Genomic DNA, 26,386 nt, shown 5'->3' with positions numbered 1-26,386 from the left:
GTCGCCGGTCAGACACAACACAGGTGAACTTTTCTGGCAACAGATTTCCGAGGCGTGAGGTGAACGGCACTGCCAGCTTCCAATAACAAAAAAAAAGTTGGATAATGGTGAGTGTATTGGCTTGTTTAGCACTGTTGAACTGTCAACCAAGATGGTGTTAGCATTAGCTAAAGTAATGACAACCAGATTGACTCGCAATTGAATTTGTTATGAATACTTCCTGGTAATAATGTATTGTATTTTTGATCATCATGGTAAATGGAGTACACTGAAAACACTTTATCTACACCATTACACCATATATTGTCCAAAGTGCTTTACCAAGCCTCATATTCACTTGTGTCTTTTAAAAACATTAGCGGAGTTGACGCGCTAACACAGAAGCATTAGCCAATGGAAATGTTTTCGTTTAAAGTTTAAAATAACTTACTTTAACTTACAGTATCCCTCATTCTACACTGGCCACTTTTGGTGAAGTTTTAAATCCTTCTGGCGTAGCAGTTAGCTTGCGCAAAGCTAGCCTAGGAAGGTTCCTCTCCTGTCCAGCATCCAAGTTAGCAAACTCCTCCGTGCTAGTCTGACAGCGAAGTAGTGACAAAGGCGTTAATACACTGCCTATATGTGTTTTATTGACTGATTTCTGAACAGTTTAATATAATGCTCATTAGATAGCGAAACATCACTATACACAAGCAAACGCTTCTGTTTGACGGGTTTTGAAATGTGTGCGTCACACACAACGTTGTACACTCCCCACATATGTATTATGTCACACATTGCCACACAACAATAAGCTATGATTCAGTGCCACTGATCCAAAAATTCTGATTCGACATTCGTTTTTAACGGCCAATACGGATCTTAATTGGAATCTTTAGTCACCCATTGAACAGTGAACTTGAGAAAAATAAATGAAATGTTTTCCTCCCTCGCACACTCGTTAAAAAGAAACGTAGTTGTCAGCTGGTTTTCCCGAACCGAGTTTAAGACTGGTCCCCACCGTAACCAATGATGTGTGTGTACGTGTGTGAGTGACGCTGCTGAATTAAAAAAAAAAAAGAAAAAAAGCACTGTTATTAAAGGCTGTGTCAGGGGCGCTGATTTACAGAGGGGAGCGATGACAAGTCAGAAGGGGCACATACACACAAACGTGCACACGCACACACTGTGTGCTCTCAGGCCTCCAAGCTGAGCGCTGACCTCGTCACCCCTCCTTCCCCTTCCTCCTCCTCCTCCTCCTCCTCCTACCTCTCTCACTCTCATAAAACCTGTCTGACACCATTGATGTGTACGTGTGTGTGTGCTTGTTTGTGAGCATGTGTGCGTGTGTGCTCTTCGGCAGCACAAAGACTCTGTTGTTGGGCCTCCCTCTTAGGCCTCTCTCATATTTTCTTTAAAGGTGCAGTGCGCCCCCAGGAATGCCACAGGGGGAACAGAGAGTTGAGTTTGGGGGGGGGGGCTGTTTGTGTGTGTCTATGTGTGTGTGTGTGTGCGTTACAATGCTGCAGCTCACCAAGGTCACAGAGAGAAAAAGAGATGGTGAAGATGAGAGATGAGGAATGAGTGAAGAGGGCCAACAACGAGGAGAGCTTCTTGACTACGTTGAAATGAGTGTGTGCACATGCATAATTGTGTGTGCCTGCGTGTGTGTTCAGGACCACCACCATTCCGCAAACCTTGACACAGAAGTATATAGGATTATGAATAGACAGCCACCAAAATACAGATTTACACTATTGTACACTTATCGATGAATCAGCTTTCCAAGACATTTTCTCATGAAACCACGTGGTGATTGTTTTAGAAACATTTTTATGTTTTTAACCCTCACACATTTACAAAAAAAAAAAAAAGCCGTATAAATTAATAATACTCAAGTAAACCTTTGTGGTATGTAGGCCTACTGGAGATAGGGACAGGTGTTGACATGTCAACTTTTAAATAGGAAGTTAAGTCAAAAATACCTTCTAATACGTCCCATGTGCCCCCACTAGTCTAAACAAAATATTCTGATTCATAATGTCTTTCTAGAATATCAATTAAGCAGGAAAATCCCCCGTTTTTGTCGTTCTCAGTGGGCGGCCATTTTGTCACTTGTTGACATCACAGTGCCAGGTGAGCTGTGATTGGTTGACTGTTCGACAGCAAGTGGCAAAATGGCCGCCCACTGAGAGCGACAAAAACGGCGGATTTTCCTGCTTTCTTACTAGGTATTTTCTTTGAAAAGTTAAGTTAAAGGAATCTTATACCATAATTGTGAGAATGCTGAAGCATTCCCACAATTATGTTATTGTGATTTTTATTCTCCACACTTTTTTGCCACGTAACAACTCCCACTTCTGATTTACACTGTTCAAATTTCAAGTAGCTTAAAAAAAATCACGCCTCCCGGGATATATATCATCCGGTTCCACATTACTTACAGTATTTGCACAATTTAACTTGTAATATCAACTTTTCTCCATTCATTTTCAATGTAGTTTCACTTTCCACACCCACAGTTGGTAAAGTGCATTGTCCAGTAACCAGGAGGTCATAATTTCATAATTTATCTCTCAATTTACTTCATAAGCATTCCACATGCGTTCAAATCTCAGCATTCAGCTTTCAGCATTCCCACACAATTTCTCCAGAAATTGCACTTAGGCTAGTTTACACTAATTGTACAAAAACATGGAAATAAAAAGCGTACTGTTTTTTAAATAATTTTTAAAGGTATAAATGACAACGCATGTCAGCCACATTTGTGTGTATGCGATCAGCCCATCCGTGGCCTCTTAATAAGTCACCAAGCAGTGCGTCATTGTACTGTTTGCCAACACTAAAAGTGTAGACATGTCCACTATATACGTACAGCCAACTTGTGTTTACTCTCACACCTCCACAACTGCGGAATGTGGGAGATGTACACTCACGCTTCACACTCAATTTTATGCTCATTTCCCATTTTGTGTGGAAGCGCGAGTCGTGCAGTACTTCATCTTGAAAAGAATGTTGGAAAATGGTGACTTGTCACAATTCAAATTTAACAACCGTCCATGTTTTTTTTTTGTTTTTTTAGCCCTACTTTCATTTTTTGTTGTTGTTTTGTGCTGGAAGTCAAACCTAAGCACATCTATGAATAGCGGCATATAGGAGAGGAGACAGGCATCACCTCTGCTCTGTTCTAGCGTTTATGAAAGCCATAAATGGTTCTTTAATATAGTGGTAATCAGGGTGGTAATTTGGGTGGAATTGTCCTTTATTGTTGCCAGACATGGCTTCCCAAGTCCTGCCAACACACACACACACACACACGCATAGAGACAAAAGCGCACACTCGCTCTTGGGCAGACATGGTGTTCAAGGCCTAATTCACACCACATGCCAACAAACTGGGCGGTTGTGCGTATATGCGTCTGCTTGTTTTAATGCTGAGGTCAAAGCAGTAAATGGGAGGGGGTTCCCCAGATTTTTGCTCAAGTGTTAAAATTCACGTGTGTGCGTATGTATGTATACAGCCACATCTGTGTATGTGTGTTTTAATTGCGGTCTCGGCAAAAGTCGCAAGTGCGCTCCGTCCAGATGGTTCTCATCACGGCGACTGCGCCGAGCATTTCTGTCTCTTTCGGCCTCCCTCTAATCTCCCGCTCTGTTTTTGCAATTAGTCGTTACTTAATGTGCCACGGCGTCTAATTTGACAATTCATTAAATGTGTGACATTATACAGTCACTTTCGCAACAACGTTCTTCTCCTCCCTCTCGTCGTTGCGTAAGAAGAACATCCCGAGTCGTTAATTTGTGGTGTCGGCACATGCACACGCAGACTTTCATAAATCAATATTTACTAAGGAACCTTTCCCCTTTGAGTCAGAGGAAGCAAATGTGCATCCTGCTGTCTCCCCTCTCGAACCCGCCGTCACGTGCTCGCGTATGCGCTCGTGTTTTGAAATGGGTGTTTTCTTGTTTTGTTTTCGGCACAGTTCGGACATTCCAGCAAGAGGACCTTTTGCCTCTGGAGCCGATTTGTCTTCACAAAAGCACAACAAATGACAAACTTTTTAATATGAATACTTAAATGTGGACAAACATGAAATGTAAGTTAAGGAAAGTGGAGTAAGGGGCTTGACTCTCTCGACTGGAGGGTAGAGAAGTGGAGGAGGAGGAATGGTGGGGAAGTTGCATGGCTCTTCAATGTGCATCAGGGTCGCCTTACATCACTCTGACACATATAAACACCGTGCAAGTGACACACATGACGATATCCTGACACACTTCTGCCTCAGAGGATTGTGGACAACCCAATTGCAACGGTTGCGAGGAGGAGGAGGAGTTGAATGGCGCAAATGAGAGCATGAGGCAGGACCAAATATTGGAAATAGGACATTTCAAACAAGTTTGGAGGAGATAAGTCACGTCAAGAGTCAAGTCTGCCGTAAAAAGGAGTGGCCGGGATTACACTGCAATTTATTCTTCTTAAGTTGACGAGCACGTTTTGGTGTGCGGCTCAGTGTACATGAACACACTTAAAACACACAAGATCAATTTGGGAGTGCATCTAAATCATGAATTGACATTGAAAGTAATGGGGGGGGGGGTGAAATGTTGCCGTTTAAGGTAACATTTTAACTTTTTTCAGACCATTGAGTAGTCACAGATACCAACCACTGATACCAGTCATACTTTTTATACATAAAATACCCCCCCCCCCCCCCCCCCCAAAAAAAAAAAAAAAAAAAAAAAAAAAAAAAAAGACAAATCTAGGGGTGTTCTATACTAGGGGTGGGAGAAAAAAAATCGATATCGCAATATATTGTTGCGCTCTCTGTTGCAATAAATAATCGATACTCTGACGGTAGATATCGATGTAAAGTGTCCTTTTTATGGGCATTTGTTGGCTTTTTCAGTCACATATCGTGATGTATTGCTAAAAAAAAATTTGGACAATATATAAAAAATCGTAGCAATCGTGTATCGTGATATTATCGATATCGTGAGCCAAATATCGTCACAGTATCGAATCATGGTTTACCCGTATCGTCCCACCGCTATTCAATACCACTTTTTTTCAGACTATACCAGTTTGAGTACTCAGCTAATACAAAGTATTGATACCACTAGTACTTTTAATCCATAAAATTCCCCCCAAAACGCAGATAATTTTAAATAAAGTCCAATATATCCCAAGGTAGCATTTTTATGTTAAATTGCATGAAATTAATGACCGTTTTATATTCTTCTAATGTATAATTTCTACTTCCTCGTCATAAAACAGTCACAAGAGGCGCTGTCACAAGTGGTGATACCTTGAAATAAGGTCAGGTACTGGCTCGATGTGATACGGTATCGGTATATGCCCATCACTAGACAGATCTCAATACTGCATTTTTCATTGCAACTGTGTGAAATTAAGATCCTTGTAAGGTGGAAAAATGCTATATAAAACAAATGAGAGAAATTTTTTTTAATACTGCATGAGTTACACTGAGGTTCAATGTACAATATAATGTGCACATGACGACTTTTGTGCTGCCCTTCACAATCAAAAACAGGTTGAAAAGCCAGATTTGATTCAGTTTGAAACCCAATTGTGTTTGACTTGATAGCCATATTTATGGTTCAGTTCCAAACTGTTTCCCCTTAGAATATTCCACTTTTGATGCGCCACTTATTATCACCATTTGACCGAATGTCTCCAGATGTAAACGTTCCCATCATGTCCGCTCTCACTCTTGCAGGCTCTTCAGGCAGCCAGACAGTTCCTGCTCCAGCAGGCCTCTGGACTCAACTCCCCGGGCAGCAACGAGGTCAAACAGAGCCCCGTGCAGGTCAGAACACGCTCGCTAACACACACATGTGCAGAGGTCTGTGTCCATGTCAGCTACACAGCGTGATATAGGCACATTTCTTTCCTTCCTTATTGCTCGGGCTTCCTCCTTTTTATCACCTTTGTCACATTGTGACAGTTTGATTTGTAGCCGTAGTTCACATTAGGGTCTTCGGTCTGGAAAGTCACAAGATGGTAAAACCTAAAAAAATTTATTTAAAAAAAAAATGGGAAAAAGTCTTTTATTTATTTATTTATTTATTTATTTATTTTGAATAGTATCTTATTTTAATAATAATATTTTTTGCTATATATAATTTATTCAAATTATATATTTTGAATAGTATCTTATTTTAATAATAATATTTTTTGCTATATATAATTTATTGAAATTATATTAATTTTCTATTCATTTATTTATGCTTTTTTTTGCGTTTTATTTCTCCAGCAAAAGTCTAAAGTCTTGATAAGAAATTATTAGGGACAGACTGATTATCAGCAAGGATATTCAGCATTTTAACAAATATCGGCATAGGCCTTATCTGAAAATCAGATGTCCGATAATTGATCGGTTTAAAACTGTCTTAACTTTAGAGAACTATTTGTTTAAATTTTCATTTTACTTTATAAGAGATGCTGCTGACCCTTGGAACTCTAAACCTTCAATTTTTGTTGAAAATAAGATACTCTAAGTACAAATTTAACATTTCAGACATTTTATAAAATAATTTACTGTAGCAAACAATAAGGAGCTAAAAAAAGAAAAAAGAAAAAAACTTTAAAAAAAAATTATAATCTGAAAAGTTGTTAAATAGACACATGGTTAAAACCATTTTAAAAGTTGGGCTGTTTTTTTGTTTTGTTTTGTTTTGTTTTTTCCCCAGTTTGTTGCCAATATTTTCCCTTTTAGTGCACTGAAAAAACAAACCAGTCTATCTCTAGAAATTACTATTTAATAAAAAAAAATATATATTAAGTTATTCAATTAAATTATTAGTTACAAAGTAAATGAAAGCAGTGGCAGCTAGCATTTTTTTTATTTTTTTTGCATTATGCTGAAAAAACATTTAGGCCCTAGAATTAAAAACAACAAATATATATTTACAATAACACTTTAATCAAAAACAGAACAGCAATCATGAAGACTTTATTGACTTTAGATCAGCATTGAGACATCATCATGTCATCATTGTGCTTTGTTTCTGAATTCAATATTAACACCGAACAGTGTAAATCAACACATACTAAGTGGTGATGATGATACACATACGCGTCTGGTCGTGTCTTCCCCATCGCAGCCCTTCAGAAGTGACACATGCCTTCAATCTGCGCTTTATTTAGTTTGTGGCTATACAAATGACATCTTATATGAAACCGTGAAGACTACAATTTTCAAAAAGTTTTATTTTCTGTTGTTCACACATAAAAGTGTTACCATTGACCTGGAATGACAGTTTTGGATGCAAAACACGGATTGAAAACACGCTGACTTGACCTGCCTCATGTGCACATTGTGATGTGGGGTGTTACCTTCTACTTCCTTCCCTCGCTTTTTCTCCTACCGCACGGATGCAGACACACAGCAAAAAAAAAAAAAAAAATCCCCTCCTCCTCCCCTCTCTCCATCTCTGTCTTGTTTGTCTTGTTTGTTGGTGCCTGGCCTGCTAGCCTCCCTGCACTATCCAGGGCACCCGAGCTCCATCTCTGTTGTCTCAGCTGTCAGCTCAAATGGTCACACACATCCTGCCAATGCGCTCGAGGATGTGTGTTGGCAGGGCATGGGTGTGTGTGTCTCCTCAGTGAGAAAAAACATGGTGCGCACACACAAAAAAAGGGGGGGACTAATTACTAGATGCCACGGTAAACTTCCAAGATTGTAATTTGTGATTTGAAAAACTGTACTAAGATTTGTTTTAGGCCTGGTTCTTGTAAACGAATAAATCCTAAAAAATAAAATGGTTCTGCAGCTTGAGTATGATCTGATTTGATTGTAATGTAACAAGTTAACATCACTAGTATAGATAGACTGATTTGTTTTTCCAGATACCGACAGTCAAGGCTGTGAACCAATATTTGGAGCCGATATTCATTTTCACTAAAAGAGAATCACTCTCAGGGTTTATGTGGGCCATTAAAAAGTATAAAAAGTCATTAAATAGATTTTTGCTCAAATTAAGGCCTTAATGGGCATTCAAAAGTATTAAATACGATGTCCAGAGGCATTAAAAATAAAAATACAATTGATGTAAAAACATTCAATGTTGTACACAACAAGTTATTTTCACATAACTTAGCAATAATAATTGTGATTTAAAAAAAAAAAAGTTTTTATTTGTGGGGACCAAGGTTATTTTAGTTAACTAAAACTAATGAAAAAAACTCAAACTAAAATTCACAAAACAATTTTGTTAATTAAATAAAACGAAAATGCTTTTTAAAAAAACAAAAACGAACTGAAACTACATTTTATGTTTACAAATATTACTAAATAATTAAATAAAATAATTGTACGCATGAACCTTTACGGATGATTTTAAATATGGTTGATTTTAAGTAGATTTATTTTGATATTAACTGGAATAAGGACATTTGAAAATGACGTCATCTCGCAGCAACCAATAGAAAAGCACCTTCAGACGTCGTTCCGATGGTGTTTTTTTAAATATTGCACACAAGTAATACCCTTTAAAAAAATAAATAAATAAAAAATACATTAATAATAATAATAATAATAATAATAATAATAATAATAATAATAATAAACGATCAGAACCACCCTGAAAACTAATTAAAACTAGCTAAATCAAAACTCAAAACAAAATTAAAACTAACTAAAATGAAAAATTCCAAAACTATAATAACCTCAGTGGGGACTGGTGACTAGTTGTAATTTACAATGAACAAAATGTCCCGGAGTCCACGAGTGTTTCATGTTCCAATAACCAATTGCTCTGAACTTGAACAGAAAAATGTACTGTTTCTGTCACTAATGTCCAACATGAAACACTAATTCCATCTAGTGGCAGAAAAAATGACCTTGACACAAACGTACAACTCAATGACTTACACTCCTTTTAACTTCAAATAACTTTATGATTTACTGACTATAACCTTACTGCATCAATGGTTGAAAAGATTTCTATTTTCTATTTCTATTTGGTAACCCTATTTGTCCACTTTCAAGAGTAAGAAACACTTGAAAAAAAAAATATTGTACATTAAGCACACCCAGTCTTAAAAAAAAAAATCAGCAAATAATTCACATCATTGATAAGATAATTGAATTGTAGCATGCCATATTTCAACGGCAAACGTTAGAGTGGTCCACGCCAGGCACACAAAATGGCCGTCCTCAGGTTGTTCCATGGGGTGCTCTCTCACATGCAAATGAGTGTCAGACAATAATTAGATCTTTAGGAGCCTGATAATTAGATTTTTCCCCCTTTCTCTCTGAGGGATAGAGCGAGAGGGGGGAAGACTTCTTCTTGTGTCTTGACTTCTCTGATGTCGTGGTTTATGCTGACAACAACTCTAATGCTAACCCCCCCCTCCCATTCTCCATCATATTTCTCTTCTTTTTCTTCATTTGTAATGGAAGGGAGGATCCGGACTGCAAGCGAAAGAAACTCACTCAAGATTGTATCTGCTCTATGATTGGTTGTTCTGAGATGGTCTTTGTGTTGGACTGCTTGCGTGAGATATTATCAGTCCGCTCTGCGCGTGCACGCGTGTGCGTGTGCGTCACTGTCTCGTGTCACATCCAGGAGAAACTTGACAATAGCTCACGTCTCTCGACAGGCAATTGCAGGAACAATTGATGGCGCCCAATGGGAGTGTGGCTGCACTAAAACTACAATAGTGGGATCAAATTAAATTAATAATAGAATCAAATGCATTTTTATTGTTGTTGAATTTATTGTATGATTGTGTGCTGGTCCATTGCTTGCTGCCAGTAGGATGCGGACATTTATTAATACTAGACTTTACAGAGACCTGATTGGCTGGATTAAATTGGCACATATTCGTTGATCGGTTGTAATGTCATAATTTGCAGATCGATCAATGACGTCATTGATCGTACCCGCAAAATAAGACATTACAGCAAAGGCCATCTCGTTTACTCCAGGGACGTTCTGTGTCATCGTTAATAACACAAATTATCTAACGTTTCTCTGTCACGTTAAAGGGACACGACTCATTGAGACATTTTCAGCAGTAAAAAGTGAATATTTTGTCCACAGTGAATTTGGCAACGTCATTATTTTTTCAAGAACAATTAATACCTATAAGAACTATATTTTCCACTTGCTGTCGACTGAAGATGACATCACCTGTGCTGAGGAAATAGGTAACGACCAATCATGGCTCAGTTTCCTGATTAAACGCAGAAAACAGGTGAGCCGTGATTGGACGTTACCTACTTCCTCAGCACAGGTGATGTCATCTGTCATTTAGTCGACAGCAAGTGGTAAAATTATTAGATTTTAAAGGTATTAATTGTACATGAAAGTTAACAAATTAATTCTGGACAAAATAATTTCTTTTAACAGCTGAAAATGGTTAACTGTGTCAAGTATCCCTTTAACTGTTGGATGCCTGTTTTCTCGACTGAATAGATAGAATAAAGTTTTTGTTTTATAAAAAAATCAAATATTGACATACAATAAAATCTGAAAGAAACAGGCATGACTGCAATGTTTACATAACACTATTATGTTATTACAAAGGCCACTATAACGATAATTATGTGCAAGTAGTAAAAATGTGCTTTATTTCTGGAGCGTTCAACTTGAGGACTATTGCTTTTGATGCACCAACAATATAATCTGTGAAATTTTGCTTTTCTGGAGGATAAGGTTTGGAGAAAAAAAGTTGATGTGCTAAAAAATAAATAAATAAATAAATAAATAAATAAATAAATAAAAATGGGTACAATTTTTGAATTAGCATGCCAATTTTACTTTTAATCAGGTTTTTCAGCATATACCGTAAATCAGATTTTTTTTTTTTGTGCCGCTGAGGTGTATATATATATATATATATATATATATATATATATATATATATATATATATATATATATATATATACACAACTCATAAGTTTAAATATCCTGGGGGTATGGGATCTTAAGAAACTTATGAGAACAACTATACACACATTATAACTAATACAAAATCTTTAAAAATAAAAAATAAATGAAAAAAAATGAAAAAAAAATGAACTAAAATAAAAAAATAAAATAAAAAAAAGACCTACCACCCCACTCTAAAACTAACTGACCTTACGGTTCCCCTGATCCCAACTGTTTCAACCCTTTTCTTAATATTCTCACTCATAATTCAAGACACTGAGATGCATCATTTTGGTGTTCAGTTAAGCTCAAATGGCAAACATTTAAATGCTAAATTTGTCATGACGACACCTGAAAATATTCCCATCCCCTGAAAGCGATCATGTAGTTGATGTTGGACTTATGAGTCGCGGTTATCGTAATTGCTGGTGGCAGGAGTGGGTGGGAGCTCAATTGGCTGACACATTAACAACTGGCGGATTAGCCAGCATGATGCGCGCCTCCACGACCTGCCACGCTTGGCACGCGCTCATATGGCGGGTGGCACATATACCGCATACCCACTTAACACGCCGCCACTTGGCACGCACACACACAGATTAGCGCGCGTGCTTGGCGGAGGCCCATACGTGTGTAATTGAATCGCGAGGTGTCCTGTTTTCATGTATTCTTAAGGAGCGTGTTTAATTAGGAGAAAATGCGAAAAGACTCATTAGAGGAATGTTAATTAGTTGCGGTCTGAAGAGGCCTGGCACCAGCACAGCAGGTTGTAGAGAGCGTCATGGCAATCCAAAGCCAAGATTTTTGCTTCATTTTCGGATGCGCTGCGCATGTGTGAGAAACTCAAGCATACATTGTTTAAAGGTCTTTATAGTAAGCAACAAAAGTATGTGAAAAGATGAGTGCTTTGCCCCTCTGAGTGGGACTCAAGCAGCCCTTCTTTCCTTTCTCCATTATTTCCTTTTAAAGTGTTTTTCCCAAAGCACTCCTTTTGTCCACTCACTGAAAGTGTTTAGTCGACAGTTTCTCTCATTTGATGTGCGGGGGAATTGCCAGGCCGCGCATGTGTGTGCGCGCGCGTCCGCGTCGGACAGGCGGGGACGGAACAAAGCCGGGGGTGTGCGGGGTCCTGACAGTTTGTGAAGGGTGGACGGGAAGAGGTTGGGATCGGGCCGGGATGGAGAGAAGGGAGCGCGCTGGACTGTGAAACTTATTTTGTGATTTGAAACATGAGTGAAATCAATAATGAAATATGGTCAATAACAGCCACTCCTCACACTTCCCGATGAAGTGGCCCGAGTGTGTGTTCGCGCGTGTGTTTCTGGAAGTGTGTTGTCATTTTTATTCGGAGGCAGTCGGGCGTTAGATGGACGGTGGCGCTGTGGGGAGAGGACAAGGGGAGGGGGTGGGTAGATTTTCCACTTGAACTTGATGGTCTGTCACTGTCCTCTGAAGTTTCTTTTCTTTTCATTTTGTCTGTGCCCTGTCAAGGAGAGTATTTGGCATGAGTGTGCGTCTACATGTGTATGGCCACATGAACAGGACACCTCCCAGCTCACTAATAAGCCCCCCACACCCCCTCCATCTGTTCTTCAGCGCTCTCCGAGGCCTGCATATGGAGTCTCTTTCACACCTGTGTGTGTTTTAATATTAACAGCATATTTTGTGACGAGTATGTGAATGCTAAGTAATAACTCGCATGTCATCATGTTACACACGTCTGACAATTCAAAAGAAGTACAGCTGAACCGCCAACATGAAACGTCTACAAGGTGGTACAATTTGGAATGTGGCGACATTTGTTGGAACAAAGGGCACCTCCAAAGTCGCTCAAAAATTGTGACTCAATTTCAACAAGACTTTCTAACAAGGAACTGTAGCAAATGCGACAATATTCTACAGATGATATTAAAGGCACGGTCTTCTGTTTTCACTCAGGAAAATGTACTTTATAAATACAGGTTGTATAGTCACGAATTCCTTCTCAATATACACCTCTGGGCTTCTGTTAATGTGTGGTGGTGATTTTTTCCTAAACCCCCAGCCTGTATTTTGCCATTTTGTGTTTGTTTTGTCAACAGCAGGACGTTTCTGTGGACAGACAGCTGTTTAACCCTCCAGCCAATCACAGAGTGTGTGTGTGTGTGTGGGTAGGTGTGGGGGTGGGGGTTATCATTCACTGTCGGCAGAAGGGGCCGGGCGAATTTGTCGGCTGCATGACGTCACTCCCGCGGCAACTTGACAGCACACACATAATTTTTTTTTCCCACTCACTCAAGTTTGTGTGAGTGAGTGAGTGAGTGAGTGAGTGAGTGAGTGAGTGAGTGAGTGAGTGAGTGAGTGAGTGAGTGAGTGAGTGAGTGAGTGAGTGAGTGAGTGAAAAAAAAAATCTGTGCGTGCTGTCAAGTTGCCGTGGGAGTGACGTCATGCAGCCGACAAATTCGCCCGGATTTCAATACGTTTGAACGTACGTTTTAACATACTTGCAAATACATATTTTATTTGCAATGTTCAAACATACTTGTAGGTTAAATACTAAAATGTTCCATATTTGAGAAGTCTTTATATCAACGGAAGCGTGCAACTGGCAATGTAGATGAAACATTTTTTTGACTGGCAAATACATTTCAACGAATGTCAAATGCATTTTCAGTAAATTAGTTTGAACATATTTGCAAGTATTCAATGCGCGAACGTACTTACAAGTATGTTTGAAGTACGTGTAGGCCAAATGCTTAAAAAAAAAAAAAAAAAAAAAATTCACGAGTGCAATTCAATACATTATTGGAAAAAAATTTTTCCAATGGAAATCATGCACTGCAAACATATTAATAAATTATAATAAATAAATAAATAAATAAATAAACACTATTTTCATACTTACTTTTTAAATAAAATTTTAATTATTATATTTATCAAATTTTGAATTTTATGAACACATTTTATACTGTAGGCCAATTGCTCCAAATATATATTTTTTTATATATTTTATTTTGGCATTATGTGAAAAAATGTTTTTAGCATTTAGCTTACAAGTACATTCATATGTATTTACTCTAAATTGGCAGTTTCTTGTTTGCAGGTATATCCCCTCTCCTCTAAAATATGTAAACTTTTCCTGAACCTGAAAGAACAACCACTTTCTCTCACTTGCTCTCCAGTGATGCATTCTTCAGATAATCCAATTATTCCAGCTTTTAAACAGTTTATTTTTCTTCAAATCCCCAACATAGTATGCAAATTTTTATGCAGTTTGAGCTCGCAATTTGACACATATCGATGATGTAAAAGAAACAGGATTGTCCATTGGGGCACACTTATTTGGCTTGATGCCAGTAAGAGTTGTTGATGTCCTCGTGAGGGAAATAAGAATTGGAGGCGAGATGATCAGAACATCCCCAACTCCGCTCACCTTTACTTTGCTCATCAATCCCCCCCCCCCAGGCTAATGTGGCCCCTGGCCCCACTGTGGATTAGTGAGTAGGGGTACTCACCGCATACAATGGAAGCCCTTTTAATTCTAGTAGTGGGCTGACCCTGAGCTCCAAACACTCTTCACACAGTAGGGACTCCTTCACTTACTTTTTTCCCCTCCTTTCTCCTTCAGTCCTCTCTTGTAGAGCCCACTTACTCCTGAAAACCCTCCCACCCTTCCATGCCCTCCTTTTATTATTTTTGTAAGAGGAAGAGACAGGTTGTTTACCTGGGGAAAGATAGCTTTTGTACAAACAAGTCCGAGTTCAAGGAAAAAAAAACAAAAACATGGGGCTTCACTTTATTAGGAATGGAGTGTGTATCCCTTCAGTGGCAGCGGAGGGTCATGCATGCATGCAAACAACACAAGTTCCCATGTTGTATGCACAAGTCAGGTTTTCAGGCACATCAAGGTTTGTGTGTGACAGGGAGAGTAACAGAGAGGGGAGAGGTGCTAATGCTCAGTGACAGGGATAAACAGCACTGCTGGGGTGGGAGGGGTTGCTCCTACCAGGGGAGCAAGAGAGGGAAGGAGGAGGAGGAGGTGTGTCAGCCTCTCTCTTCCTCCTCCCTTGTCATTTTTTCAATTATCCCTCTCTCCGATGTGTCCCCGTAGACCCAGAGGCAAGGTGCACATCATTTAGACTGAGAGCCTGTTTAGATGGTGATTATGGCGGCGTTTCTTCTCTTCTCTCTCTCTCTCTCTCTCTCTCGGGGCCGCATTCGTGCCAGTTTGGCCTTGAATCAGATTGCCCATTGATAATTATTAATATTATTATTATTATTATTGTTGTTATTAAGCTTTACACGATCAGGATTTCTCGGCCGATCAGTGATCGAGTTTGAAAAAAAAAAAAACAATCACATATTCGATCTGAAGATGTAGCAATTTGTCTATTTACTTAGTTGACAGCTATCATTTGCAGGACTCATGACTGGCCCGGCCCAAGAATAGTGAATCGTCATGTATAATTGACATCAATTGAAATGCATTCGGGGGGGGTTAAATCTTCAAAAAATGCTAATATAAACATTAAATATAACTTCAAATGTTATATTTTGTGGAGCTGATAAATAATGTCATTGATCAATCGAGCACATTAAAAATATTATAGTCGATCACCAATTATGCAAAACATGCTCAATGCCCAATCCAGCCAATCAGATTAGTTTAAACCCTATTATTATTATTAGTATTAGTATTAGTATTAGTAGTAGTAGTATTAGTATTAGTAGTAGTAGTAGTTGTATTGTTGTTGTTATTATTATTATTATTATTATATTTTTCTTTTATTTATTTATTTGTTTATTTTTTTAATTTTTGAAATTATAACATGTCGCACATCTTCAGTTCCTGATAAACATGGACTCCAGTGAGTATGTTATACTTGCGCCCGTAGCCTCACCTACGCTGAATTGAATGAGAGAGAATGAGAATGAGGAAATGAGAGGAACTGCTTTGATTGGCCAGCAATCAAGACGGCTGTGTCCACTCCCACAACGGCGTAAATGCAAATTTTTAACTGCGCTCGGCTATGAAAATACGGAAAGGAAAGGAGACGTCACCCATGTCACCTGTTTATTTAATGAATGTAGAATTTAATGTAACTTGTATGGACCAAGTTGGTTGTTTGTTAATGCAAGCGATGCGATCAGAAGACGGGATCCAAATGTCATCCCTTCCTTGGAGATAATGCCATCATCTGAGCAGCCTGTCTGTATAACAACATGGAGCCTCGTCCCTCTCCAAGGCACCGGTTTAATATCCGACCGTCCTCACCATCTTGCGAGTTTTCATCCGAGATGTAAAGTGGGGCTTTCCCTCCTTCTTGTTTGAATGAAAGTCATCAAGGGAGAAGAGGAGAGAGGGATGGATCCCTCATTGAAATGCAAGTTACATCCCCCCTTTCTCCTCTCTCCTCTGGGGACTCCCTGCCTTTCTCCTCCTCCTATTTCCCATCTTTCAGACGCTCCCTCTCTTCCTTTGTTAATCAGTTAAACTCCCTCTTCAAACAGCCCCTCTAATTACTCCTCCACTCTCTGTAAACGACAGGGCTGTCTCTTGCATCTCGTCTCCATCCCTCCCCGCCTCCCGTCCTCCCCCAGCTCCCGCTCTCCATGGCAGGGGTTGACCTCTGTCATCCACCAGTGTGCTCCCGCGCACGCACGGTATAACTGATTCCTGCATGTTAATGAAAGGAGCAGTGTGTTAGGTTAGAATGTAATGCTATTTAATCTCACTATTGGTGATGCATTTCATCTGGTTGCACAATCACTACTAGTGGTTCGTTACCTTGTTGGAGGTACTCAACCCAACCAGTTTCATCTTGAGTTCTTGTATTGCCCATCTTCATACAGCTTAAGGAAGTGTTCCTTTAGATTAGCTAGATAGCTAGTTGTGCTAAAGTTTGAAAATCTTCCAGTTAGGACGCTGATGCCATCACTCAACTCAACACTGTATTTATAGAGCACTTTAAAACAACCACTGCTGACTTATTTTAAGATAGAACCCAGTGGCAGCAGATACAATGAAAACAGCAGAGGCCCCGGAATTGAACCCTGTGGGACACCATATATTCTGTTAATGCATGTGAATTCATATTGCACATATTCATCCAGCCACTTTCTTTTATTGCTTGACCTAGTTGGTATGTAGGGATTAAAATAATAAAGAATATCATTTAATAGGGATGGATACCAGGTGTTTCAAGGTATTGGGTACTTGCGACAGTGGCTGATACCAGTATTGATTGAAAGAGTTTTTGATTTGTGGTGTCCCAGCACATATTTTGATTGGGACTTTTTTCATTTTATCCATCCACCCATTTTCTTAACCGCTTCTCCTCACAAGGGTTGAGGGGGTGCTGGAGCCTATCCCAGCTGGCTTCAGGCAGTAGGCTGGGTACACCCTGAACTGGTTGCCAGCCAATAGCATTTTTTGATTTTATTTATCTATTTAAATTAATTTCCTTGTTGTTCTAATATATATATAAATATGTATTTTATGAATAATTAGGGTTTTATTTAGGGGGATCTGACCAATTTTCCATGTATTGAATGTTAGCATTTTTAGAAGGAATTTTTAGAGTTTAATTTGTTATTACTTTTTTCCCATTGCATTTCGATGGGTGTCAATGTTGTGCAAATTTTGGCTATTTGTGGTCTGGACCAGTCTCCCTCGAATAGCAAGGGTTGACTGTACAGTAAATAAACAAGCTCTTTAAATAGACATATTGGTCCATCTAATGATCGTAATCATTTTCCTTTTTTCTGTTTTTACTTGTTGATTGGTGATCGGCTCCAAAATCCTGATCGTGTAAAATAAAATGTAGTGATTGGAACTAGGGATGTAACGATAAGCGCGATATAGTGATATTAAAACTGCCACAATATCGTCGTCGTCATGTTCACGATATTTAAATATTTCGATATTTGAATATATATCACGATAAATATCACGATATTTAAATGCAACACATCTGTTAAAAAAAAAAATCAGGTTGATTTCCATTTGTGCAGTTCTAGCACCCTCTGGTGGCTAGTTTTTTAGTGCAATTTAATTTTCATTAGGGATGTTTTGGCCCTTCTATGCTGAAAATCTACACTAATTGTCAGATGAAGAGATAAAGTCAATATCTGGAGGAACGCAATGTGTGCATGCATTAACAACATAACATAATAACATAATACATAATAATAATAAAATTAATAATAATAACATAACATTGCTGTAACATAACATTATGTACAAAAGCACAATATTGTGCTTTTTTTTAAGTATGAGCTCCTTTTTTCTACAATATCATGACCTTTTTTAAATATCGCCAACCTCCCCACAATATCGTGATAATTGTTTGTATCGTGAGCTTCATATCGTGATAATATCGTATGTGACGTTTTGATATCGCTACATCCCTAATTGGAACTTGCCATTCGAACAAAAAGCTTGTCTCTAAAATAGAATAAAATATGATGAAACTTCAGTATAAAAATGGTGGTGTGACACGTTCTTCATTGAGTAACTGTTGGCCACACTTTGTTTTACTTCATTAGGGATTTCTTAATTTTTCAACAGTGACGTCCTCATTTTCTCCCTCTGCCACCCGGCCCCACCTTTCTGGCACTAATCTACACACACATCTCCCAGTTTTAAATTAACATGCGACAAGAAAAAAGGGGGGCGACAGAAAGGGGGGAAAAAAATTAAATGCATTTAATAAATGGCTGACTTCAAATCGGCCAGCTTTTCAGCCTCCCCCTATTCAACAACCCAATGAAAGGCGAGAAATCATTCACAGGGAGAGACAAAGCCGAATGAAAATATAATTCTGCATTGTGAGGCGCTTTTGTCCCGGCCCGTCAAATCGTTAATGGCAGGGCTTTTGTTTTGTGTCGTCGCTTACCGCCTGGCGGTGTCGTATGGCGGTGGCATCGCGTGCCCCCATAATCACCACGCTTTGTGATATTAGATTATAGGGGCAATTAATGGCATCAAACCTTAACTGCTCAGCATTCAGGTTGTCGCGCACACATGCATTCAGCTTCATCTACATCCTCACCACACGCGAGTCCCGTATATCAGCACTGGCGCCCATGCGGGGCATTAGCCGACATGTGGAAAGGTGCTATAACTCCAATAATTATTATGCCTCTGACTTGAAAATGTCAATGGCGGTGTGTATAAAATAGAACGTAGGAGTTGTCAGCAGGAAGAATGGGATGCACAAGAGCAATTAATTACAGCTTTTCATTTGGCAGCATCAAATGACAAGGCCCGGCGGAGGGAGCATGCTGGCGTGATGCCAAGCGGTGGCCAACATCGCTCCCACCTTGCTCACTGCCCCCTCCGTGTACCAACTGCCACGGCCCCTCCCTCACACCTCGCTCTACTCCATCATTAATGCCGCCTGTCTCTGATCACAATTACATATTTTGTAACACAGTTTACTCAGCTTCATGCTTAACTTAGCCACATTCTACTTTTTTTTTTTCACCCTTCTCACATTACTCCGCTAAGCCAGACTTCCACAAAGTTTCGTTTAGCTCAACATGTCACCTTACAGTTTTTTTTGTTTGTTTTTTTTAAGAATAAAGTGTAATTGCACATCCACTACAGTAGGTGGCAATGGTGCGCTCGTATATATATATATTTTTTTAATTTTCAGACATTTTTTTTTCAACATTAATGACATTAAACTGCTATATGGAAGATTCAAAATTTCAAATCGCTACTGCCACCTGTGGGCGAAAACTGAAACTGCACGCTCGTACACACTGTGTGCACTCGTACGTGCACAACCTTTTTTTTTTTTTTTTTTTTTTAACCTTCCGCGGAGTAACTGCGGGTGTCTGGGGCGTGCTAGATGTAGATGGTGGTCTCTTCTGAGTAGACTCATGCTAGCTCTGAATGAGCGAGAACGCGTTTGACGTCACATCTGCAGACAGAGGACGGGACATTCGAACCCGAATTCTTCCTGAAAAATATTGGGCAGAGGCTTGTAGGAGTACCCATTGTGAGCTAAGATGTTGATCTACTAATTAGAAGTCATAAATGGTCAAATAAAAAGGCTGTTGAAAAGATATTTGGGGGGGGGGGGGGGGGGGGGGGAAATCCTCCATATTGCAGCTTTAACAAGTGTACATGAAGTTACTATTGAGTTATTATTATGTTCTTTTAAAAGTCCAAATCAGCTCTTCACACTTTCCCTTGCAACTTCCCTAGCATTCTTGTAAGTGAGGAACAGTGACAGCATTTGACCGTGATGGTGACAAATAATTCTACGCGGAGTGGATGTAGATAAATGGCCAGTTTGTGAGGTGATAAGTCATGCTTGTATTTCTCTATTAAAGTGCCATCACTGCTTAACAGGCGGGATTATTTGTATTGCGAAGGCAGTATAGTTTATTGACGTGTAGGCAGTGAAGGAAACGCGAGTCATCCCTCAGCCTGTTAAGAGAGACACTATATCCACTCTGGCAGTCACACGCTCACTGCCCGTCTCACTAAATATCTGTAATCTGCTTTGTCTTTATTTCCCTTAATTGTTTCCTCTGTCATTTGTCTATTAATTTAAAATGTAAATATGTTTTTAACACACATATCCTGCGCTTATGCCTGACTGAAATGTGTGATTAGTTTGCTTTCACTCGTATTGTTTGTAATCAGATTAGCAACCCTGTCTATCTGTGTGTGTAACGTTTGCACACTGCTTTTTCTCTTTGCAGTGTCTTTTGCTTGCCTGCTGCACGCTCTGATGAGATAGACATCTCGCAGTGACAGCCAGGATGTTGTTGTATGTCTTTTCGTAGCCAGCCTTGAATATGCGGGAAGTAAATCGCAGGCAACCATAATCATGTGTTTATGGAGGGAGATAAGATGTATTTATTATTTTTTAGATGAAGATTGCCTCTCGGAGCTTGTATATCTGCTGCTGTCCCATAAATTGCCTCAATTATTTTCAACAATGCCAGTGAAGTGGAGGAACGTGCCAGCAAAATATGTCTTTATTTGTCTTTGTGTGATGTTGATCTATAACATTTTAAAATATGTATTTTATATTTGATACAAAGTGCTGATTCTCCTGTCAGATTTCTGTGCATAAATAAACTTGTCTCGGAGTCCTTCATAGTCTTGTTTTTGGCTAACTAGCACAGGCCATTGTTTTCATTGGCATATGGGGCAGTATGATTGAGCTCTGTGAACTCCGCCTAGCAAAAAGTGGCCACTCAAGTCTAAATTGTATTTCAGTTTTCAAGTTTTGTAATAAATCATGACTGGTTTAATTTTTTTGTGCTATTTATAACATTGCCATTAAAATGAGCCATTGAACTACCTGAAACTTTGCGTACATGTTGGGCATAGCGAGCTAGCTAGCTAGGTACAGTAGTTAGCAGCTAGCTAGCTACTGTAGATAGATAGATAGATAGATAGATAGATAGATAGATAGACAGACAGACAGACATTCTTTATTCATCCCGTGAGGGAAATGAAATAAGTATTAATGGTGACTCTTTTCACATAAAACTCAAGATTTGACTGTGTTTGTGTTACTTTATCCAGGTCCCCGTATCCATGGCTATGATGAGCCCCCAGATGATCACTCCACAGCAGATGCAACAGATCCTGTCACCCCCTCAGCTCCAGGCCCTGTTGCAGCAACAGCAAGCGCTCATGCTTCAGCAGGTGAAACATATGCGCCTAAGCAAACAAACACACGTACGCACGCCGGCGGTGTTTTGCTAGTATGTCTGGTTGGACTCGCTCCCACACCAACATGTTTAGATGTGTCTGATGCTTCATTGTGCGATGACACAAACTAGGTGCGCCTGTATCTCATTCAATGCTGTGAGATCATTGAAGGTAAACAAAGGCAAACATTCTGACTCATGCACACATTTTTGTTAACGTTCCTCCTCTTTTTGCATTATTACTACTGTGCATGATTGTTATTATAGCTAAGCATGACCCCACCTGTAGGAACACACATGCACTAACCAGTGTTTTAGGACGGCTTCAGGTATTCATTGTTGCCATGGTAACAGCCAACAAACAAACACTGCTCATCTGCAAAATATCTGTCAAATGTTGAGATGTGACGGGGCGGCACGGTAGTCGAGTGGTTAGCACGTCCGCTTCCCAGTTCTGAGGTCTCCGGTTCGAGTCCAGGCTCGGGCCTTCCTGGGTGGAGTTTGCATGTTCTCCCCGTGCCCGCGTGGGTCTTCTCCGGGTACTCCGGTCTCCTCCCACATTCCAAAGACATGCATGGCAGGTTAATTGGGCGCTCCGAATTGTCCCTAGGTGTGCTTGTGAGTGTGGATGGTTGTTCGTCTCTGTGTGCCCTGCGATTGGCGACCAGTCCAGGGTGTCCCCCGCCTACTGCCCAGAGCCAGCTGAGATAGGCGCCAGCAGCCCCCGCGACCCTTGTGAGGAATAAGCGGTCAAGAAAATGGATGGATGGATGGATGTTGAGATGTGACCTCTTGGCTCCATGTGTGAAATACACTTGCACTCGAATAGTAGGACCTTACGATAAAGTGTAAATCCAAAAATAGTCTTTACAATATGTTCTATGTGTCCCCCACTAGTCTAATTCTAACTCATTCTGATTAATATTGTGTTTGTGGAATATGAATTAAGCAGCAAAATCCACTTATTTTTATCCATGTCCGTGGTGGCCATTTTGTGTGGTTTTTGGGTGACTTTTAAGCTATATTTTCCTAAATGTTTGGTCCTTTACAACCTTATCCAATCAATAAAGGACGGTACAAATCACATTATGAAGGTAAGGGTGGCTAAGAACCTCCTCACCTCCCCTACGACAGTGAAGTCAGACTAATAAAACCACGCAGTTTAACATCATTCTCCCCGTTAATTAACCACAGTATGGACTTGCTTCCAGTCCATATCTGCAAGCCAGCACTTTTGCACAGACACGCACACACAGAAGCACTTTTGCACAAACTGACACAGACACACACGGAGAAAAAGAGACAATCAGCTGCCATATCACTCAGCAGAGCGTTAAATTTCATAACCCCATGGCAATACAGCATTGTATAAAAGTGTAAGGGAGGTTTACGGTCCACTACCACATAATATTTGTGTGTATGTGCGTGTAAGTTAACCTTTAAATTTCCTCTAACCTTTACTTATGCTAGAACTGCTCTGCCTTTCCTTCCTTGCTAAGGCAAGGTCGTGGTAATAGGCTGAAGAGGTGAGTGCCTCACTACTATACTCTTAATGCATAGAGCCACTGAATCAAATCATTAAAAGACCTTAATTATCACTTAATTATTCCCTCAACTCACCACTCAGTGTGTGCGTGCTTGCATATGCATTTGCATGTGTGACGAGGAGGGGGATCAGGACTAGTGAGGCAGAAAAGAGATATTAACCCCGCCTAAGGAACAATAAAAGAAAGGAAGGGAAAGAAAGAAAAAAAAAAGTGCCGCGTCTTCCATTAAAACAAATTAAAGATAAGAAAGTATGTCATTGTTGAAATGCAAAGTAAATTATGCAAAACTCAAGCTATGGCCGGGATAACATTGAAGGCGGGAATGTAAAATGGCGCGTCGCACAAAAGGAGCGTGACGCCGCTCAGTTAGGATGTTCGCTGGTGTCTGGTCGGCTCGATGGCCGGTCAGACGGATGAGAGACTGCGGCAACTGCTGCTCTGTGAAGTCATTCTCCTCGGAGAAGCCTCTTTGAACATTTGATGCGCCATGAAACAAAGACAAACGGCAGAGGCGTTGATCTCAAGAGGATAACCTCGCATGCACACACGCACACTTAAAGCGCGCACTGTGGTCAGAGTTTCCCCGCCTGCGTTGCTCCCCTCGTGTGCGAGATTGTAATCTTAATGGAGCGGCCTGACTAAATGACTGATTACGAACACAAATGCACAGACAGGCTGTGGTCAGTCAGGGGAGACAACGCGTTGGGTGTTTGCGATGTGTGTTTTTTAAATTAAAGAACGGTCCCGGCGGAGGGGCCCGCGTGTGGTGCAGTGGATCACAGAGCTGATTTTTGTGCGGCTGGCGTCGGCTCAATTCACACTCGATGTCATCTGGATGTTTTCAGTGGACTGCATAATAAATGGTTTTTGATTTTTAGTGACTTTGTTTCGCTCCTTGACAGTAAATGTATGGATTTATTTGTGGGTGGGACCAAGTCATAAGGTTTAATTATGACAATTAGTTTAATTAACAGGTGTTTCACTGCCACATATTCACACTAGTATGTTTTGCATGCATTATGCATTAGAGTCAAGAAGTGTCATTTTAAATGATGAAAGACAATTTTCCATCAGTGCCACATAGGACCATACATCTCCTAACCAGATGTATGACAAAAACGCCATTTTAAATGTGGACAAAATATATGTTTTAAATACACCGGTACACATTTCATTTTTTACAATACAGGTCTGAAGCAAGTAAAAACCAAAAAAACAGTAACGTATTGTGATTTTTTTAAGGGCTCTCTTGAATAAACATTTCCATTCAAGGATGGCACAAAACTGCTGAACAGCAAACCAATTATTTTGCACATTTTTTTTCCACAGAAATCAACCCAATCTACATTTCAATATTCTTGAGATACCATGTAAATATTAGGCCTACTCGCGTTGAAGTCGTGCCTGCCATCTAGTTGTGAATGGTGATATTACAACTTAAAACTACAGTCAAGCTCGGCATACTGACGATTGGGCATCTGCAGATTTAGAGTTTGCTGAGTCTTTTTTTCCAATATTTTTTCCTGGTTTTACGGATTTTTTTTTCTCCCTTTTCCCCCTGTTCTTTGTTGAAAACGTATATTGAATATTTATAAGTGACTTTGTGAAGAATTTTGTGGGTTTGAAAAAATATATATTGGTGTAACGTTTGTGGCCGCGAGTTGCCCATCCCTGTTCTAGTTAGTGCAAAAGATAACTATGTAAATAATAAACAAAAATATTGAGGTATTGCAAGTTGCAGAGGTACGACACGGTGCGAACATTCAAATGAATACGATTACAAAATAAAATGTAAATATTGCACAATGTGGTTGGCATATAATGATGTCATTTGTCCAGGAGTCTGATGGTAGAATCTGTTTTTGTCTGTCCAAATAATTTCAATGTAATTATCTCAGCAAATACTGTAGTTGTAGTGCGACTGTATATTTCTTCCAACAGCAGAATGGAAGTACTGCATAGGAAGTTGAAGTGCAGCGCTTAAGTAAACGTGTGGCGCAGTCCTACTAGTGGCTCTCAGCCAGTGTCAGCTGGGATCGACTACAGCCCCCTGCGGTGATCTCATGAATAAGTGGGGTAGATAATGACTATATGTGTGTAATTCCCTCGGAGGGATGCTCAGCATTATAGACCTTGTGGATGGATGTAAAACAAAAATGAGAGACATCTGCCATCCTCGTATCATTATGTCCTTGTATGCAGTCAGAGGGTATTTCCGGCCACAGTCTGATTCTTGGATGTAGTGTTTAAAAGGGAAGTCAACTTTTTTTTTTTTGACAATGATATGTTCTATGCAGCCCCACTTGTCTAAATATGGTATTCTGGTTAATATTACGCAATATGAGTTAAGCAGCTAATCCATCCGTTTTTTATCCATTTCGGGCCGGCCATTTTGCCACTTGCTGTTGACTGAAAATGACATCAATGTTGCTCAGGTTTCCGGTAACAACCAATCACAGCACAGCTTCAGGAACCAGGTAAGTTGTGATTGGTCGTTGTTTGAGCCCTGAGCAACTGTGATGTCATCTTCCGTGGACAGCAAGTGGCAAAATGGTCGCCCCTGAGATGGATAAAAAAAAAAAAAAGCAAAAAAAAAAGCAAAAAAAAAACCTGGATTTTGCTTTATAACTCATATTCTACAAATGTAATATTAACCAGAATGTCATGTTTTGACTAGTGAGGTCTCATATATTATTGTTGACTTCCTGTTTAATTGCTCGCCATACATAATTGCCTTACAAGTCAACACCCATTCGTTGTATGTGGTTTGTCAGTGGACCGCACACTGCCGCTATAATTAAGGAAGGAAACCTCGTCATGCTGATGATTCTTGCGCTGTTGTTTCGATTCTCTCATGTTTCCTCTTCACCTCCCTGCAGCTCCAGGAGTACTACAAGAAACAGCAGGAGCAGTTGCATCTGCAGCTCCTGACTCAGCAGCAGCAGCAGCAGCAGCAGCAACAACAGCAGCAGCAGCAACAGCAGCAGCAACAGGTCGGAAAGCAAGCAGCAAAAGAGGTGAACATAAAGTGAACACTCATTACGTTCAAGTACACTTTGAGATATTTAAGTGCCCTTAAATGCATCAAAAAGTGGTTGACATGAGAGCTTGCAGAAGGAGAAAAATTCCATCAAGTGTCCGATGTATTGAATGTGCGGTAAGCTACATATGTTGGCCGTCCTCTTCTTCTTTCCTCTTCTTCCTTTGTGGTTTGCGGTCAGCTCATCTCCAGACAAGCATTAGCGAGCGCGCGCTGTCATTCTCTCCACGCGCCCGCCGTGCGGAGGCAGCGTGGGC

At 39.9% G+C, this 26,386-nt stretch overlaps 1 protein-coding gene across 1 annotated transcript in view; it reads left to right on the top strand.

The window, feature by feature from the left end:
* foxp4 (forkhead box P4) overlaps window positions 1-26,386 on the top strand; it is a 125,213-nt gene that overhangs the window by 63,676 nt on the left and 35,151 nt on the right. The window contains exons 4-6 of the mRNA XM_077529808.1: window positions 5,718-5,807; window positions 21,415-21,537; window positions 25,969-26,106. Coding sequence (XP_077385934.1) covers window positions 5,718-5,807; window positions 21,415-21,537; window positions 25,969-26,106 — 351 coding nt within the window. The remainder of the gene's footprint in view (window positions 1-5,717; window positions 5,808-21,414; window positions 21,538-25,968; window positions 26,107-26,386) is intronic.

Source organism: Festucalex cinctus, chromosome 8, assembly GCF_051991245.1.
Source record: "Festucalex cinctus isolate MCC-2025b chromosome 8, RoL_Fcin_1.0, whole genome shotgun sequence".
Classification (NCBI taxonomy): domain Eukaryota; kingdom Metazoa; phylum Chordata; class Actinopteri; order Syngnathiformes; family Syngnathidae; genus Festucalex; species Festucalex cinctus.
This window is presented reverse-complemented; position numbering and strand designations above follow the sequence as displayed.